The sequence below is a fragment of the Camelus dromedarius genome, chromosome X (assembly GCF_036321535.1).
Source record: "Camelus dromedarius isolate mCamDro1 chromosome X, mCamDro1.pat, whole genome shotgun sequence".
NCBI classification, from domain to species: domain Eukaryota; kingdom Metazoa; phylum Chordata; class Mammalia; order Artiodactyla; family Camelidae; genus Camelus; species Camelus dromedarius.
This window is the reverse complement of record NC_087472.1, coordinates 114,080,188-114,099,783: the sequence shown is the minus strand read 5'-3', so window position 1 is coordinate 114,099,783 and position 19,596 is coordinate 114,080,188. Positions and strand designations below refer to the sequence as shown.

General features: G+C 55.4%; 1 protein-coding gene across 3 annotated transcripts in view; it reads right to left on the bottom strand.

Annotated features, from left to right (window-relative positions):
- LOC105103741 (serine/threonine-protein phosphatase 2A regulatory subunit B'' subunit beta) overlaps positions 1 to 18,615 on the bottom strand; it is a 42,354-nt gene extending 23,739 nt beyond the window's left edge. Inside the window, exons 1-2 of one of the 3 annotated variants that reach the window (XM_031446056.2) lie at positions 17,857 to 18,615; positions 4,388 to 4,570 (exon numbers count right to left, since the gene is read on the bottom strand). In XM_031446056.2, coding sequence (XP_031301916.1) covers positions 4,388 to 4,570; positions 17,857 to 18,189 — 516 coding nt within the window. In that variant the 5' untranslated portion in view covers positions 18,190 to 18,615. Of the gene's footprint in view, positions 1 to 4,387; positions 4,571 to 10,207; positions 10,512 to 17,856 lie in introns of those variants that run through there. The other 2 variants (XM_031446058.2, XM_064482655.1) reach the window with 2 other exon arrangements.
- Positions 18,616 to 19,596: the final 981 nt, after the last annotated feature.

Here is a 19,596-nt window from a genome sequence, read left to right as displayed (position 1 = left end):
GATACTATCAATAAAAAATTCTCAACAAAATATTAGCAAACAGAATCCAACAGCACGTAAAAAAGATCAAACACCATGATCAAGCTGGATTCTTGACAAGAACACAGGATGGTTCACATACGCAAATCAATCAGTGTAATATACCACATCCTCAAAAGAAAGGACAAAAACCCATTATCATGTCAATAGATGCAGAAAAAGCATTTGATAAACTTCAACAGCCATTTATGATTAAAACTGTTACCAAAGTGGGTATAGAGGGAACACATCTCAAAATAATAAAAGCTATTTATGACAAACCTACAGCCAGCATAGTACTCAATGGTGAAAAACTGAAAACCTTCCCACTAAGATCGGGAACAAGAAAAGAAGGCCCACTCTCAGCACTTCGATTCAACATAGTCTTGGAAGTCCTAGCTACAGCAATCAGGCAAGAAAAAGAAATAGAAGGGATCCAAATTGGAAGAGAAGAGGAAAATTATCATTATATGTAGATGACATAATACTATATATAGAAAACCCTAAAGACTCCACACAAAAAGCTACTAGAGCTGATAAACTCATTCAGCAAGGTAGCAGGTCACAAGATTAACATACAGAAATAGTTGCATATCTTTACACTAGCAATGAAATATCAGAAAAGCAAAATAAAAAAAAAAATCCCTTTTAAAATCACATAAAAAATAGGAATAAACCTTACCAAGGAGGTGGAAGACTTATATGCTGAGAACTACAAAACATTGATTAAGGAAATTAAAGATGATTTAAAGAAATGGAAAAATAGCCCATGCTCCTGGATTGGAAGAGTTCATTCTGTTAAAACAGCCATACTATGCAAAGCAATCTACAGATTTAATGCAATCTCTATCAAATTACCCAAGACATTTTTTTAACAGGCCCAGAACAAATAATCCTAAAATTTACATGGACTCACAAAAGACCCAGAATTGCCAAAATAATACTGAAGAAAAAGAACGAAGCTGGAGGAATAACCCTCCCAGACTTCAGATAACACTACAAAGCTACAGTAATCAAAACAGCATGATATTGGAACCAAAGCAGACATACGGATCAATGGAACAGAATAGAGAGCCCAGAAATAAACCCACAGACTTAAGGTAAATTAATCTTCAATGAAGGAGGCAAGTACATACAATGAAGAAAAGATGGTCTCTTTGACAAGTGGTACTAAGAAAGCTGGACAGCCGCATGTAAATCAATGAAGGTAGAACACTCCCTCACACCATACACAAAAATACACTCAAAATGGCTTAAGGATTTAAACGTAAGACAAGACATTATAAACATCTTAGAAGAAAACATTTTCTGACATAAATCTTAGCAGTGTTTTCCTAGGGCTGTCTACCCAGGAAATGGAAATAAAAACAAAAATAACAAATGGGACCTAATTAAACTTACAAACTTTTGCACAGCAAAGGAAACTGTAAACAAAACAAAAAGACAACCTACAGAATGGTAGAAAATGTTTACAAATGATATGACTGACAAGGGCTTAATTTCCAGACTATACAAATAGCTCATACAACTTAATAATAAAAAAAAAAAACAAACAACTCAATCCAAAAATGGGCAGAAGACCTAAACAAGCAATTCTCAATGAAGACATACAAATGGCCAATAGTCACATGAAAAAATGCTCAATATTGCTAATTATAAAAGAAATGTAAATCAAAACTACAATGAAGTATCACCAAGCAGAATGGCCATCATTCAAAAGTCCACAGATGATAAATGCTGGAGAGCGTGTGGAGAAAAGGGAACACGCCCAAACTGTTGGTGGGAATGTAGTTTGGTGCAGCCACTGAAAAACAGTATGGAGATTCCTCGAAAAAACTAAAAATAGACTTATCATATGATCCAGCAATCCCACTTTTGGGCATATATCCAGAGGGAACTCTAATTCAAAAACATAAAGGCACCCCAATGTTCACAGAAGCACTGTTTACAATAGCCAAGACATGGAAGCAACCTAAATCTGTCCATCGACAGACAACTGGATAAAGAAGATGTGGTATAGTTATACAATGGAATACTACTCAGTCATAAAAAAGAATGAAATACTGCCATTTGCAGCAACATGAATGGACCAGGAGATCATCATTGTAAGTGAAGTAAGTCATACAGAGAAAGACTACTATTATGGGATATCACTTATATGTGAAATCTAAAAAAAAGACACAAATTAACTTATTTACATAACAGGGAGTCATAGACAGAAAACAAACTATAGTTACAAAAGGGGAAAGAGGGTGGGGAGGGATAAATTGGGAGTTTGGGATTTGCAGATACACACTACTATATATAAAGTAGATAAACAATAAGGTACAGCACAGGGAACTATATTCAATATCCTGTAATAACCTATATTGAAAAAGAACTGTAAAGGGAATATATATATAAAAAACTGAATCACTGTGATGATATCAGAAACTAACAGAATGTTGTAAATCGACTATACTTCAATTAGAGAAAAAAAGAGACAGTATTAAAAAAGTGAAAAAGCAACCCAGAGAATGGGAGAAAATATTTGCATGCCGTAGATCTGGTAAGGGATTGTGTCTAAAATAAATAAACAGCTCTTACAATTCACAATAAAATGACCACCCAGTTGAAAAAGTAGTCCAAGGATCTGAAGAGACATTTTTCCAAAGACACAGAAATGGCCAATAAGCACACCAGCAGAGGCTCAACATTAGTTGTCAAGGAAACGCAGACCAGAACCACAGGGCGGTGCCACTCCATGCCCACTAGGGTGGGACAGTTCGGTCAATTCAGGCACCAGTGCTGGGGAGGGAGGGAGGTGTGACACACTGGAGCCCTCGCCCAGTGCTGGGGGCCATCAAGTGGGGCAGCTGCTCTGTGGAACAGGCTTGTGAACCCTGGGAAAGTGCCGTTGGGCCCAGCAGCCCCGCTGTGGGTGTCGCCGAAGAGAAACACAAGCACCTGCATCCACACAAAGCTGCGGTCCGTGCATGTTCACCGCACACTTAGCACCACGGACAGCGGGCAGACCACCAAGGGTCTGTGGAGGGACAAGTGGATAATCAAGTGTCAGAGCAGGAGGAGGTGTGAGGCTCCAGGTCCAGCACAGAGGGACCTGGAGCACGGGATGCTTGGTGAGAAACATGGACACAGAACCACACGTGGTGTGAGTCCAGTCACAGGAAAAGCTCAGCACGGGCACCGGCCCGGGCACGTCCATGGACACAGAGCGGGGTCGTGGTTCCAAGGGCTGAAGCAGAAGGGGACGGGGTGGCAGCCGGAGGCTACTAGGTGCCCTTGGGGCGACCAGAGCTGACTGTGAGGGCCACACAGCTGTGTGACGCACTGACCACCCCTGGGCTGCACGTTCTCCACGGGCGAGCTGTGTGCGCGGGAAGCTCATTTCAAGGAAGCTGTCAGGAGAAGGAAGAGGGCAACCCCTGAAATCTGGAAGCACAAGGGAGCACGTGAAGTTACTCAGCACAGGGACAGGAGAACATTTCAGAGTGCACGAGACAGACCAAGGGCTTCAGAGCGCACGTGACACACAAAGGGTTAGCACCCTAGACGTGAACAAAACTCTGTGGGAGGGGACGGAGGTGGGGAGGAGGGGAAGAGACAGGAAGGGAGGGGAGGGAGGGGAAAGGAGAGGCCTGAGCAATCCACGGCAGGAGACCCAATGTCGCCGAATCCAGAAGCGCTTTGCAAAGCAGCGGGGCCCAGGGGATCGGGGCGTGGGAACGGGACACCCGGAGATGCGCAGGCACAGCGACCAGGGTCACCGCAAGCTAGGAGGGGTGCGGGAACCTCAAAGCTCGGCCACCCACAGCCCCTCGTGGAGGGATGGTGAGTCTGCTCTGTCCCCGCAGCCCCACCACAGGGGACCCTGGAGCAGCTGTACGGAGCACACACACCCCTGGGGGGACCTGGGCGTGCTCCCAGCACAGGCAGCACACAGAAACAGGAATGCCCTGCCAGGTCCTCCTGCGCCCACATGGATCCTCCTGAAACACTCCTGAAAGAAAAACCACATTCCTAAACAAAGATGCACACAGCATGATGGGAATATTCAGGCTAAGTCTCAGCCCGCTGCGCCCTCGGGACTGACAGATGGACGGACGGACTGGGGGTCCCCGTTCATCCACCAGAACAGCAGCACCTCAGAGGGAAGAGACCCTCCCTCTGGGGAAACGGCTTCCTAACAGGTGGCGAGGGTAACACTCACTAAACCCAGGCAGACACCATGTGGACGCACCCCTATTTGTCAACATTTAGGACAGAAGTGAGCACAAAACCCTCGCTGTGCTTCAGACGCTGAAGAACCCCAGCCAGCGGGACTCAGAGGGGCCACCCCATGCATGACCATGACCGCGAAGACACCCACCTTGGCCACTCTGCCCATGTCGTCCAAGGTGGCCCTCTCATGTGGGAACTGGGCAAAGGTCCTCTCGATCTTGGCAATGACGGCGTCCACGTTCACCGAGTCCTGCGGGCGGCCGCGGGGGAAGTAGAAGGCGGGCACACTCTGGCTGGGGGCAGGCGGCGGGGGCTGCTCCTTAGTCTGGACCTGAGACACAGAACGGGGACACACTCAGTGAGGACCTGGGGACGGGGAGCAGCCTCCCCTCCTGACGTACGGTGGACAGAGGGGGTCTGACCTGGGGGGCGCAGAGCCTGGCCGACCCAAATGTGGGCAGAACCTGACGTCACCGCAGGCAACTCCAGGTGCGGGGTGGTACGCGTGTACACATGCGCGTGCGCGCGCACACACACACACACTGAGCTGCCCAGCCACATGCATGTTTGCCTCTGCTGTCAGGACGAGGCAGCACCAGTCACTCAGGGAGAGCGGAGAGACAGGACCCTCTGGGGTGACAGCAGAGTGGCCCCTCAACCCGCACAGGAGGCTGCCTGGAGTGGGGATCCTGGAGGGCCACACCTTCCGGGCGAAGAATAAACTGGAAATACATCCCCGTTCCTGACTCCGGGAGCAAGAGGAGAACAGTTGGCCTCGCACCTGGCCCCGCGTCAGTAAGCTGGCGGGTGGGTGCCCCCCCCCCCCGCCCAGAACTCACAGCCACTGCGGGTGCCCAGCCAAGCCGGGAAACCAAACCTACGTCACCGGGGTGGTCCCCACCCCTCCAGCCACAAACGCAGAGCTGTCCCAGCGGCAGCCCTGGAAACAGCGAGATCGCTGCCCGTCAGGGGAGCCCCGTCCTCATCTGAGGACTCAGAAAACTCCTGGCACTCCCAAAAGATGAGTGGCTCACAATCAAAAACCACCGAACACGTGTGGACACAAGGCACTACGGGGGAGTCGTCAGAAACAAGGGAGCAGGATGGAACCCGCAGAGCCTCCGGACTCACGTGTCAGGACCCGAACCCAAGGCGCCTCGTATGCTTCCAGGAGTAAGACAGGCTTGAGAACACAGGGTGAGCAGAACACAGACAGACCCAAACACACCTTCCAGAAATGAGGGATGGGTGAGCAGAGAGACACTTGTCTGCTGGGTTACAGAGCAGACCAGGCACGGCTCAGGAGAGGTGTGGTAACTGAAGGCGGAAATGAGACTGAGAGACGTGGTCAGGCTGCAGCCTGGACAGCCAGACACCCTCCACAGACTGGGGAGCCCCGAGCAGGGTTACGGAAAGAAACCCACACCTGGACACAGGACAGTGAAACTGGAGAAGCCAAAGACAGCCAGCAGGTGCTCAGAAACAGCCCAAGTACAAGAAGCAAAACTGAACGGGGGATGATCTGCAAAGGAGAAAACAATCAGCCCTGCAGCCAAGGCTCAACAGAAAGCACCGGCCAGAAGTGGAGGACAGACCCAACCTAGGGCTGCGCCCGCCGGGGAGGTATCTGACAAGCGAGACTAACACAGACACATTTTAACAACCAGAACAAAACAGAAACAGAAGTGAGCGTGCTGTGAGCAAACAGCCGCCTGAGGACATGATGAGGAACGTGTGTCAGACGGAAGCAGAGGGCTCCCAGACGAAGGTCTGAAGTTCAAGATGGAACGAAGGGCAAGGGAAGTGGGGCGTCCGGGTGAGCCCACGCTCACCCGCCAGGTGCATCAGTGAGGAGGATGCCACTTCGCTTCTCTTCAGAGACTCCCTCAGGACAACAACAGCACAAAGTGAAAGGGTGAGGGCGCTGAAGTGTTGGAGGGTTTTCAGTTGGAGGATAAAGATACTGATTATCTCTGCACCTAGAAAAATGAAGCAGTTGCCATTTGTAAGGCAAGTGGGAAGTGAGTGTGGAGGGTACAGTCCTCCAAACCAGAAGAGGAAAAGATGAAAGGGGACAAGGGAGAGCTCAGACAGAAGCACAAAAATACGATCATGAAAGAAAAGTCTGACAGGCTAATAATCACAGTAAATGTAAGGGGACTAAATGTTCCAGTTAGAACACAGAGATCAGACGGAAAACAGAAAATAACATTCACTTAAAAAGACACACGCAAGGTGTAAGGACAGAGGGTAACCCTGGTAACAAATGGAAAAAGGCGCAGCAGCAGACAGCTGTGGAAAGGAGGCTGGTGTGGTGTTTACATCCACAAGGCGGGCTGAGGTCTGGGCGTGCTGGAGAGGCGGCCCCTGCCCCAGGTCCCTCCTGGGAGCTGCACCAGCCCCGGGCTGAGCAGCACCTCAGCACAGACAGAGCAAAGGCGCTGGGGACAGACAGCAACACGGCAGAGGCAGGCCGGGCTCCGCGCCCAAGGCACCCGTGACGGACCCACTGGACAACGGGGAAACAAAACAGCCCAGTGCGGACGCACTAGACTCCCAGGCCTAATCTCCAGGGCAGAAATAGAGCGCGGCCAGCACAGCTGCAGGACGCGCATTCTCTTCCAACACACAGGGCATGGCTGGGAGCCGGCCACCTCCCCGGCCAGCACACAGGCCTCGGCAGAGCCCGAAGGGATCCCCGGGATGGTTCCCTGAGCGCCTGTGGTCAGGCAGCAAGTCCATGGTGAAGATGGAGATAGCACAACTGTGAGTGTGCACGCGCATGAGAGAGAGGGAGAGAGAGAAAGAGGAGGGAGTGGAGACAGAATTCTCAAAAGGGCCGAGGCCTCTTAGGTGGAAGAGCCAACCCTGGAGGGGGGGCACCTGGCTCCCAGAGCCGTGCAGCTGGGCTCCCCCACGTGCCTGATGCCCCCCAAGAGGCTGTCCCGGGCACGCGGGTGATGGCAGCCTGCTCACAGAGAGCTATTTCTGTCGCGGGCACGCGGACCAGTGCTCCCTGACTCATCACAATTCCAGCCACCCCAGCTGGCCCGTGCCTGCCAGAACACACGCGGGGCTGAACCGTCCACACCCGCCTGAAGGCAACGCCGTCTCTCTGTGCAGAGGCCAGCGCCCTCGGGGTGGGTTCTCTGCCCAAGAAAGCCAGCCAGGCAGGTGCACTGTGACACCTCCTCTAAACACCACCTCAGCCGGGCAGGACGCGGTGAGGGGCCCCAGAGGGGTGCTGGGAATGACCTGGGCTCCAACTCTGACAGAAGTGGACGTGCAGGGCAAGCCGGAGCCAGAGCACAGGGGGCGGGATGGGAGGAGCAGGCCAGGCAAGGCAGCGGAGCAGGCGGACCCCACCCCAGCCCACCCCTGGTGGGGGCTGGGAGCCGGCAGGGGCCCGTGGAGGAGTAGGCCAGGACCCGGACCCTGTAGGCATGGTAGTTTCTTCTCAGGCTCTGGGACCCCTCCCTCACGGCGGCAGGTCACCACCTCGACTTGCAAACAGTGGGGTAGCACTGAGAGACACACGGTCCAAGTTCATGACAGGCTCCAAAACAATGATGAGAAAGGCAGGCCTGGCCGGGGGTTTGTCCCAATGTCCTCTCATCACCACAGGACAGGGACCAGTGTTGAGGGGCCGACACAGGCCATGGGAGCTTTCCAGGGGCATCTGGGTTCGGGGGGGTGGGGGGAGAACAGGGCACCCTGCAGACCCACGAGGGGCCAAGCCGAGTGGGGCCGAGGTGGGGGCTGGACATCCACCTGGCCTGAGAGGTTAGCTGGGTCTGTACCCACAGCTAGAGGTCGGTGTGGTCTCCATGAAGCTGGGAGGCAGGGCTGGAGTTGGGGACAGGGCGCTGCCACCATGTGTCACGCACCACGGAGGGAAGGAGCCACATCCGCGTGCTGGGTCCCGGGATCGTGGGTCCAGGGAGGACTCAGGGCCCACCCTGGCAGTGCTGTGGCCCCGCCTGGTGTCCAAGATGGCCAGGGCCCGGAGGCCAGGCTGTCTCCACAAGAGGAGAGGTCAGCTCAACGTCCAGGACTGTCACCTGGGGGATGGCTGCACTGGGGTCTCAGTGCTCGGTGGGGTCTGGTCGTCCACCTGAAGGACTGTGCAGGGAGCTGGATGGGACCAGGGCACACGGCAGTGTGAGGAGTGGGGAGCCCAGGCCTGGTGTGCAGAGAACAGGCAATTCAGGCCCCGGGGGACGGAGGGTCGGGGCGGGCAGCACAGCTGTTCTGGGACACCATGGGCCTGAGACAAGGTCTAGGGGACACTGCAGTGGACGATCTGGGGGTCTCAGTGCTGCTCAGCTAGCGCAGGGCCCAAGCGTCCACAGGTGGGGCAGGTGGGCAGACACGGGGCTGCGGGAGTAGGACAGCTCCACACGCATGGCACTGCCACCCTACAGACCCGAGTCCAGTGTGGCTGTCACCTGTGAAGCACCGCCCCACCATCCCCTACCCTACATCTCCCCTTGCCCCCCGCATACCCCTCCATGTCCTCCCACCCCCGCCCCTATCTCCCCCCGCCCCACACCCTGTATGACTCCCACCGACCACCCAAGGCTATGTCCCGAGGTCACACGCAAACATCCAGGGGAGAAGGAAGCCAGGAAACGCTCCCCCTCAGTACCTGCCCCCCCCACAAGGAAGGCTGTCTGGTTCAGCCTCTGCACCTGAGGAGCCCCCACTCTGCACAGCACATGCTGCATTCCTGGGGAACTGCTGGAGCATATTTTCTGTAACTTGAAACTTCTTCCTCTTAAAGGCATTCATGAGACATGTTTCCCATAAAGTGATTCTGTAAGAACAGTCACCCTAGAACAGCCCAGACATGATGGGTCTGCCGGGAGCCAGGAGACCCTGCCCCACAAGTCACAACCGCTGCTGAGGGGAGGGAACGTCCCCTTGCACCTCGGATGCACCACGTCCGACAGACAGTAACCAGCAGACACTCGTTTCCCTACTGTGTGAAACAAGATGGTTCCTCGGCTGGTTCTGCTTTGAAAGTCTCACGTTCAGATTTTAAATAGACTTTCCTTCAAAACAACGGACAAATGTAAAAGCAATACCCATGCGTGGACAAAATTTCCCAAGTTGGAAGACAGAGATCAGACAAAAAAAAAAAAAAAAAAAACAAAACTGAGAAGCTGTGCAAAATGTGAGACATGATCCTAGAGAAAAGTCCAATTAAATCATCAGCAGAAAGCAGTTCATTTTTCCCCACCCCAAGCAGCCTGGTTTGACTCGACGTGATTTTTTTTTTGAGGCCACGACATGACCTTAAGTCCTCGCTTGGGAGAAAATACAAGTGATTAACGTGCCAAATATCTGTAAAACAGCAGAACCTCCAGTTACAGAAAGGTCCAGGGTGGCCCTGGCTTTTAAATTACACGGTGTCCTCGCACTAAATTATAAAGCACCGACAGGGTGCAGCCCAAGGACCGGGATGACTCCGTGAGCGCCCAGACGCACCGGCATGTTCACAAGCCCCAGAGCTACTGGAGCCGGCAGGCAGGGCTCTCCACGGAGGGACTATCCAGTGAAGCCCTTGGGACAACACATGCTGGGAGCAGACGCCGCTCTGCGCTCCAGCACTGGGGCCTTGCACACAGGTGCCGCACGTTCCAGCAGCCATGGGTAGGCTCCCCGGGAGGGCCGAGTCCCTGTGTCACCACCTTCTGAGGTTGCTCTCCCCGCCTCGCTCCAGAGCCCTGCACACCCCGGTCATTCCCAGCGCGCCGCGGTGTTGGGCAGGAAACTGCAGGAGAGATGTGGGTGCCTCCCTTCAAAGAGCTCTCTCCCTGACAAATCTCCCAGGCCGCCCCAGACAGCCGGCTCTACCCAAGGGATGGGACCTGATCCGCGACAGTCAGGCACCGCGCAGGCGGAGGCACCCCGAGAGCACCGCGGCCCCTCCATTCCCACCCGGCATGCGAACGCCCCGCCACACCTGAACCTGCTGGAAGGCTTTGAGCCTCTTCTTGAAGCGGGACGGCAGCACGAAGTCGCAGCCGCGGGCCAGCGAGGCCAGCTCCTGCCGCAAGTCGGGGTCCTGGCGCAGGGACAGGTCCCGCAGCCGCATGTCGGTTCGCATGGGCCGCCGGGGCCCGGGCCGGGCGCGCTCTCGGGGCTGGGGCTGGCCGGGGACGGCGGGGTCGGGGCAGTCCGGGCGGCCGGGCTCAGCGCGCTCCATGCGTCGCCGGCCGGGCGCTCTGGGGGCCGGGCCCAGGCCGCGCGCATTCCACAGGCTGAGGAGGGCACATGGCCGCGCCGGGGGACGGTGCGGCCCGCCTGCCCCTCCCGGCGGCCGCGCCGGGCAGGAGGGACGCAGCCGAGACTCCCCAAGTGTCCCGCGGGCGGGGGGCGACTCTGCGCTCCCAGACCCTCCTGCGCTTAGCAGGACTGGGACAGCGCGGAAACTGGTCGCACGACGGAAGACGTGGGAGCCGCCTGCTATTCCTGGGAGGGAGGGGACTTCTCTCCACACAGGGGAGCCTGTCCAGGACCGAAAGGAGCCTGTTACCGAGCTCGCGGGCTGCCCCGCGGTGCCGGTTCCCTCCGGAGAACGGCCGGGACAGAGGAGCTGGGGGCAGCACCCGCACTTCGGAATTTAAGCGCACACTTAAACTGCAAGGGCTCCCGCACTCTTTCCTCAAACAGGGTGGCGGGACGGGTTTTATAGCTTCCAGGCCACCATCCACGCCTGTGGCGGGTGCGATGACATGCAGACGGCGTGGCTGGGGTAGAATATCTTATAGAGACGCGGATGACGGACAGATCCTAAGGCAGCGTGAGCAGTGAAAGCAGGGGACCCACAGCCGGAGCCAGGTCCCACACCTGGAGGGTATCCCCCAACACCTTCTAGGTCTGACCTGCGTCCCTCACCCCCGAAACCGCAGGACCCCAGGGACGCCTCCCAGGCCAGCGCTCTCCTTCCCCGTCCCTCCCTTCCCCCAGCCCCCAAGAAGATGACCCGGGTGGTGAAGAGGCACCTCACCGATCCACCCTCTTCCTGTCTCTCTAATGGATTTTTTTTCCCAGCACTTTTGGTTTCACAGAGACACTGGGCAGAAAGCAGAGCTGCGCATGCTCCCCACCCCTGGCCCAAGGTCCCCTGCTGTGAGCACCCTGCACCCAGTGTGCACTGGGTACTGCCTCTGTAACAACCCTGAGCCCATATCAACCACACTGGTAGGTTGTTGTGAACGGAATTCGAGGTTTCCTTCCACGTGCATCTGCTGGCCACAGTGTGGTTTGGGCAAACACACAGTGACGTGTGTCCACCATTACAGAGTCACACAGTGCTGACTCGCTGCCCTCGAGTCCCCTGGGCCTGGCCGGCTCCTCAGCCACCCTCCCTTCACCGTGCTCTTACTGCCTGTGTATCCTGCCCTTCCCCGCGTGGCCCAGCAGGGACCACCGGGGACCTCGGGCAGCTCCCTCTCTCCACTCCATCACCTGCGCGCCTCTCCAAGCTCAGCGCCCCCAGCACCCCTCCACACTCCCATTCAGGAGTCACCCTCTCTCCTGTCCCCTCCGCCTCTTTCCCAGCTTTTCCCCCTATTCTGCCCTTCTCCCCACTCCTGGACCATCCTCAAGGATTCGGAGGTCGGCTGGTGACCCCTCCTGCTCTCCAGACAAACGACAGGGCAGTGTATGCACCACAAGGCAACCACAGTGCCGCCGCGGGTGGTGTGAGACCACGGGGCCTAAGATCTGCCATGTCCACCCCAAGACGCCACACGCAGGAAGGCCCTCCCAGCTCCACGTCCCAGGCAGGGATCAGGTCCAGGACAGACTTCTGACCCCAGGGCGCCAGACAGGGCCCACATCAGCACTGGGGCATCATTTGTCTGGGAGACTTCCAAATACAGGCGCAGCCCTGTAGATCTGCGCTGCGTCTCTGCCAGGACAGGCCATACCTGCCGTTCAGTCCAGCTCCCTCTTTCCCTGCCCACCGTGGGGAAGAGGGCCCTTCCTGTAGCCTGAAAACCAGCCAGGTTCTCTGTGGCTGGCCCTGCTCTGCAGCTCCTCCCAGGACAAGGCAGGGCCTGTACCCAACCCCCCCATGGAGGCGGAGCCTGTACCCCAACCCCCCCAGATGAAGGTGGAGCCTGTGCCCCAACTCCAGATAGAGGCGGAGCCTTGGCCCCCCCCACAGATGGAGGCGGAGCCTGTGCCCCAACTCCAGATAGAGGCGGAGCCTTGCCCCCCCCCCCCCCGGCAGAGGGAGGTGGAGCCTGTGTCCCAACCCCAGATGGAGGCGGATTCTGTGTCCTGTCCCAGACCTGGGCTTGGACCTGTGACTAGCCCTGGCCAACTGGCCAGCAGAGTGACCACAGGTCCAGTGAGGCACAGACTGGAGGTGCTTAAGCCAGGAACACATGGCCTGGTGGACTGGGGATGAGAGACCCTGGAGGACCAGCCCACCAACCTGGTCCCGCTGCCCGCCAGACATGGGAGCTGGGCGGACCTCTCGCTCTGAGCCCAGTGAGTGTTTACAGAAAAGCTCGGGGATGCTCCACTGAGTGTGAGACACCAGCATGCAGCAGGTGGGGCAGCAAGGGACACACACAGCTGGTCAGTGCCCGACACAGGCCTCCAGGTCACACAGATCCTGCCTTTTTAAGCCAGCTCCCTACTCCTCTGTTCCTGTTTAAGTTCTGTAGTGATGCCGGGACATGTACAACTGCCAAGCGGAAGGTGTGAGGGGACACCGAGATACCCCAACACACCAAACCTGTAGATTAAAATCTTGCTACAAACCAGAAATTAAATCCAAATAGAAAAAAGAAAAGTTTTACCCATTTCTCCACTTCTAAATAAACTAGGAAAAGATCAACAGCCCCTCCCACTCCCAAAGGTAATTCTTGAGAGAGACAGGGATTGAGACCCCAGGCCCTGCTCTGAGTAACCTCTGATGTTTTCCCCCAAGACCAAGGGCACACCCTCAGGACAGCCCAGGAGGAGGGCAGGGGTGAGGAAACAGGCGGAGGAGATGTGCCCAGGCCACAGGCTATGGGGTAGGGCAGGCATGGGACAGGCAGGCAGGTGGCCCTCCACAGGACTGACCGCTTGAGGCGCCTGTGCAGACAGGGAGCACCCGGTCCCACTGCAGCGACCACTCTCTCAGCAGCACAGCCGTCAGGGAAGCTCTGACCACCAGCGGGCACTCAGCACATGCAGACACATTACTAGGTTAATCTCCCCTTGGCCAGTCCAGGCTCTCATGTCCAGATGCCTGAGCCACGGGCCAGGCTGCAGACACTGTCTTGAGAAGCAGGCAGAGCCACGGGGGCCAGGCAGCCACTCGCTGGGGAAGCGCTGGGGAATGCTCCTCTGAGCCGTGCCTGGACGGACCATGCCTGACCCTGATGCAGATCCTGGGATAGCACTGACCTGGCCAAGGGGTGGCCTGGAGGATGTCACCAACTGTGCCGAGCAGGTGATGAGTTCACAACACCAACACAGACTCCCTACAGCTCTCTCTGCTGTGGATCTGCTCCCAAAGTGACCTTCAAGGCTCTGAAAGCCCCCTTAGTCTGGCTCTGACCTGAAACACCTCCCCTCTACCACCTTGCACAGCACTGTGTTGAGTTCCTGGGAAGATCCGGGGCAATAAACGTTACAGAGCAGGTGGAGGTGGGGAGACCATAGCTTTTCTCTAAACACTCATTAAACCCTTGTTTCCTGAAAGCAGTGGGATTTGAGTCACTGTCACCAAGACCTCCACCTGCAGGCTCACACCACTGGCATCTGCAGGTGATTCCTCTGGGGTGGGGAGAGCCCTGATTCCGCCTCTCCCTCCAGGCTCCGTTGTGAGGTCGCCATCCAATGTGGGGCAACATGAGGGACGCCCTCAGCCTTGGTGGGACTGTAGGGATAGAGAGCCAGCTCAAGGGAGCCCCTGCAGGTTCTCCCTGACTTTACCTCTAGCATCTCATGAACCAGGACTGAACTAGGACTAAACCAGGACTGACCCAGGACTCCTGAATAGGACTAAACCAGGACCGAAGCAGGAATAAACCAGGACTGAACCAGGGCTCATGAAACACGACATCTGAAGCAGTGCTCCCAGGACTGCATTCTGCTAGATGTGACCCCTCAGCCCTCAGTAACCATCCAGTGACTGAGCCTCATGTCAGCCCGTTGGCCAAGGAGCCTGGACCAGGCTGGGGGAAGCTGGTACCTGGTAGGGCCCACAGGCCACTATGGGGAACTCTGGGGAACTGCAGACCAGGGGGTGAGGCCCAGAGTGGGGCTGGCAGCTCCCCTGTCCCTGGGCAGTGGCTGTGGCGGATCTGTGTCCCAGGCCCCTAAGGCTCCCGACGCAGCCCACTCTGGGGCCAATTGGGTGCCGGAGGGGCAGCCCAGGCAGCAGCCAGAGCCAGTCCGGGTAGATGCAGGCTGGGCTGAGGCGCCCCCACGAGCACGCCCAGGCTGCGGTGAGTGCAGGATCTGTGAACACGGGTGGGGCCCTCCCTGTGCGGGAGGGTGAGAGGACAGGACCACGTTCTCCCAAGAAACCTCCTAGTTCCACTCATTAGGAAGAGAGATTCTTCCAGCCATTTCAACAAGGCAAACCCTTGAATGGTGATAAAAAGTTCTGAAAAGTTTCCCTCCTTCCTGCAGAGATTCTGGTCAATGCCAGCTACAAAAACCAGAAAGTGTTCTTTGCTGAAATATCAACAGAACTGAAGGTAGCCAAGCACAGCCCCACTGTGGAGACATAGTCACTGGGCAAACTCCAGGCTCCCACCAGAAATGCTCTCGGAATCCCAAGCTTCTGATCTGAGTGTTTCCAGGTCCTTTCTGTCTGCAACACGTCCACCTCAAACATCACAGAACTGTCAAAGTAAATGAGTGTGTGTGTGTAGGTACTTGCACGTGTACATACCCGTGGTCACATACGAGAGTGTGTCTCCAAGGAGCCCACCTCTAGCGTTCCAGAACATGGTCTCATGTCCTGACGAAATGAAGGGTTAGCTGGATACCCCCTAAGACTACCAAAAATGGCTGCAAAGAATCAGAGATCTAAATAGATGCATAATAAATTTAACCAACGATGTGAGAGACTTGGACGTACACCACGGTGCTCAGAGAACTGACAAGAGACTTAAGTAAACAGAAAGACATCAGCCCTTATGGGTTGGAAAACTCCACCTTTTTAAGTGATTAACTATGCCCAATTGACCTACAGAGTCAAGGCAATCCCAATCAAAACTCTAAGGGACTTTTCCAGTTGACAAGCTGATTCTCAATGTGATGCATGAATGCAAACGTCAGAACGGCTGGAGCCCTCTGAAAAGGAGAGTTGGCCGTACACCATATGTTAATCTACATACGTTAATCTACAAAGTGCCGGAGGGTCAGAGGACAACCACAGGTCAGGGGGTTCAAGATGAGCAAACATACACAGACACACATGGCCAGCTGACCTTCGACCACGCAACTCAACGAGAAAAGGGAGAGATTTCAGACCTGCTGGGGCACCCGGGCATCTTATACCACACACAACAGCTTACGTGAAATGGATCAGAAGTCTAAATGTAAAAGCGAAAACCAGTAAGCTTTTAGAAGGAAAACGGCAGAAAAGCTTTGAGACCCTGAGAGAGACACATGTTTCATAGACAGGACAATAAGAACCTTACAAAGAGAAAATGGAAAGAATCGAAAATAACAGCTTTTACTTTCAAAAGACACCTTAAATGAGTAACAAAGCGGGCTGCAGACATGAAAAGGACGTGCAAAACAGGGGTCTCACAAGGGGGCTGCATTAGACTTTGCGGAAGGAGCCCATACAATTCAGTAATACACGGACCCCTGATTTTTAAAAGGGCAGAAGGAGTGGGCAGAGCTCACAGCAGCGGTAAGTCGTGAAAAGATGCTTGCTGTCAGCAGAAAACAGGGAGGTGCAGATAAAACCATGACCCACAACACGGCCGGCGGGACAGCTGGAATGAAAAGTCTAAGCACACCCGGTGCTGGGGAGGCGCTGGCGAGGAGACCCGCGGGCATGCTGCCGGACTGGGAGGTGACAGCCCCCTTAGACTGGGGGGCTTTTGAGGCTTTCTAGTTTCTATGATTTTCAAGTGAAACACACAGTGTACAAACCCAACAATTCCACTCCCAGGTCATTCATCCAAGAGATGCAGACACCTGTGCACACCAAGCTCCCAGCACCTTCCTTCGTGGAGCAGAAACGTCCCAAACGGCACTCAGTGACCTGACAATCAGACAGTGGTCCATCCGTCACTGGGATCCCACTCAGCAGGGAGAAGGAACTAGGGACCACTGCACACCACTACAGAGCATCTCAAACATAGGCCCTGGAAGTCCAAGTGGTCACCTGGGGCTGAGGGGCACAGGGCTCCAGAAGTGACCTGGTGCTGAGTGTGTTCATACACTAGTGTGACAGAAGTCCCACACACCTACAGGCACTGCTCATAGTGTGTAAAGAAACCCTCAACAAAGCGGACTTTTTAAACATCAAGGGTTAAAAACAATTCCTCTCTGCCTCTCTCCGACATCTCTACTTCTGCACTCAGAGAGGTCTACGGATTTCTACAACACTGGGGTCCTGCAGATCAGTGGGAAAGTGCAGGGGGCAGACTCAGGGATGGGTGGGGAGCCATATGTTTCTGCAGGTCCAGATAACCCTCCTTCTGGGTATTTCTGGACGGCCTCCCAAGCTGCCTCCAGGTCTGCCTCCCTCTCCTTGAAGACGCACTTTTGGGAAAATGTCCTAGGATCCAGTAGGACAGGTCAGAAAGCCACCGATCACTTAGAGCCAGGGGAGTTCCCTTTGGACTGACATCCACCACTCCCTCTACCACAGTGGCTGGTCCACTGTGGCTGGGAAGCCAGCAGACTCTGTGATGGAAGACACACTTCTTCATGACGTGCCTAGTGCTGTGGTGGGGATGGGTGCCGGCTCTAGCTGGGAAGCTTTAAACCTCATCAACACGTCCCAGTGGAAAAGTCATAGCACTTCAGGCTTGGGTGTGTTCTAGAGATACAACGTGTACCAACCATGCATTTTTTCTGTTTAACACCTGGAGATGCTTTATTACTTTAAAAAGACACAGTATTGACTGTCAGAAAGCACCTTTCCTTTTTTTTTTTCAGCACACTACTGTCAGTAGGGAGGTATATAGCTCAATAGTGGAGCACAGGCTTAGCATGCACAAGGTCCTAGGTTCAATCTCCAGTACCTCCATTAAAATAGTAACAAAGAAATACATAAAAATACACTGCTATCCAACTTCCCTTATTGTAGATAAATTAGTGCTAAAACAAGACACACAGGGATAAAACCTCTAGGTTCAGTAGCTAAACTGGGTGGAAGAAACGGCCACGGGGATAACTAAAACCGACTAGACACAAACTTCAGAAGCATGACCAACTTGGGACCCTGTCAAAGACAACATTTTTCATTGTGCAGGACTTTCCTGGGGGAGGTTTGGTGGGGAACAGACTAGACGTGCAAGCGCTTTCACGCCTGACATTCCTCCACCAGCCTCTGCCACCCCCAAGCCACACGTGGTTACGCCACCCAAGATACCTTTGCAGGCGTTAGCAGAAGGAAGAGTAACTTACTACTCTTGTCCCTGCGGATCTACGAGGCCCTCGAACAGGTGGCCCACTCCGGGCACTAGAGGTGGCTCCCAGGGGGAGCGCAGTGGACGCGGGAGCTGGGCTGGGCACCCCCAGGCCATCGAACCCGCGCGGCTTGCAGGCGGGGGCTGGGGCTGCGAGCGGGGGCCCCGGCTGCCCCGCGTCTCCCCCGCCCCTCTCCGGCCTCCCGGGCATCTTGATCCTTTGCAGGCAGTCCTGGAGCATCGCCTGCGTGCTGGACTCGCTCAGCCAGCACAGGAACAGCTCGTCAACCTTCATCTTCAAGACGGGCTGCAGCACTTTGCCGGGCGGCATCTCCGGGGCGCGGGCCCTCCTTCCCGGGGGGAATCCCTTCCTCCTGCGCACCTGCCTGGAGCCGGGACCGACGTCCGGCCTGAACGGACCTCCCCAGGGCAGCTACGGCCCGCCGCCCTAGGGAACGAGCCCCAGCGTGTCAGGGGCTCGGGGCGGGAGGAGGAGGCGGGGCCCGACCAAGTAGGGGACCCGGCCCAGCGGGGATTATGGGTCCGGACAGGAGGCAGCGGCCGGCGGGGGTCGCGGGTCCGGGTTCCGAGGAAGAGGAGGCGGCGCCCGGCCCTGAGGGGGTCGCGGGCTGGGGTCCTGAGTCGGAGGTGAGGTGTCGCCCCGACCAGAGGCTGCGCGGACTCGCGGGGCCTGGCTGAGGCGAGCGGCCGGACCGCGGCGGGGCCCGCCCAGCTCAGGGCAGCTTCAAAACGGGCGCGCCGCCTGCGCTCCCAAAGAAGGTCGCCTGCGTCGTGCGTCATGGCGACGAGTGTCGTCATCACAGCGCCGCCCGTCAGCGCCCACGACTCCTGTCGGCGCTGTGCCGGGGCGCTTGGGTGGGCCGGGGGTCGCTCAGGAGCTGTGATGCGGACGGGGGCGGGGCTGGCGGGCGCCCCACCCGAGGCCTTTCAGCTTTCAGGCTTTTTAGGGGCGCAAGCCCCGCCAGCGGGGAGCCCTCAGGGCCGCGTAAGCGCGAGCATGCGCGGTGCGAGCTCGCCAGGGAGGTGGGGGGAGTTGGCCGGTGGGTGGGGCATGCGCAGTGCGTACCCGCCGGGAGCGAGCGGGAGGCTTGGTTGGGGAAGGGGTGTACAGTGGGGGAGCATGCGCAGTTAGTGCCCGTGGAGCGCGGGAGCGAGCTCGAGGCGGGGGCAGGGGAGGAATGCAGTTTTTAGATAATAATGGACAACTTCAGACCGCAGGGGTCGCGTTTACCTTAATTTTGTTTATTGGTTATAATGATGGGGTTGGGGGCTTCCAGCTGCTTTAAACAGCTCGCCTTTTAGGGTGAGAATGAACCGATTTTGTAATTGCAAAAATAATCAATAAATCTATTTTGATGGAAGTGGAATTAATTACTTAGATGACCTTTGGCCCAATGACTGGTGTATTTCAGTTTACCCTTTTGACAGGGTCGCTAGATCATCTGCATAGCACAAGTGCACGTCTTTCCTTTGTCTCTTGATTTTTTTGGGGGGGTAGGACTTTTTTTTCCCTTAACATAACTTTATTTTAAAAGTTTTCACTTGGGTTTGCTCCGTTTTAGAAGGTAATTTCAAGTTCATAGGGGATGGCGGTCTCCTACTTCTCAGCAGTATAAATAAATATAGCCAGAGTCACTAAGTAAGTTTTAAACTGTGGTTTTATTTTGTGTGTATATTTTCAAACTTCGTTTGTGTTTGTCGACTGGGAAAAAAAATC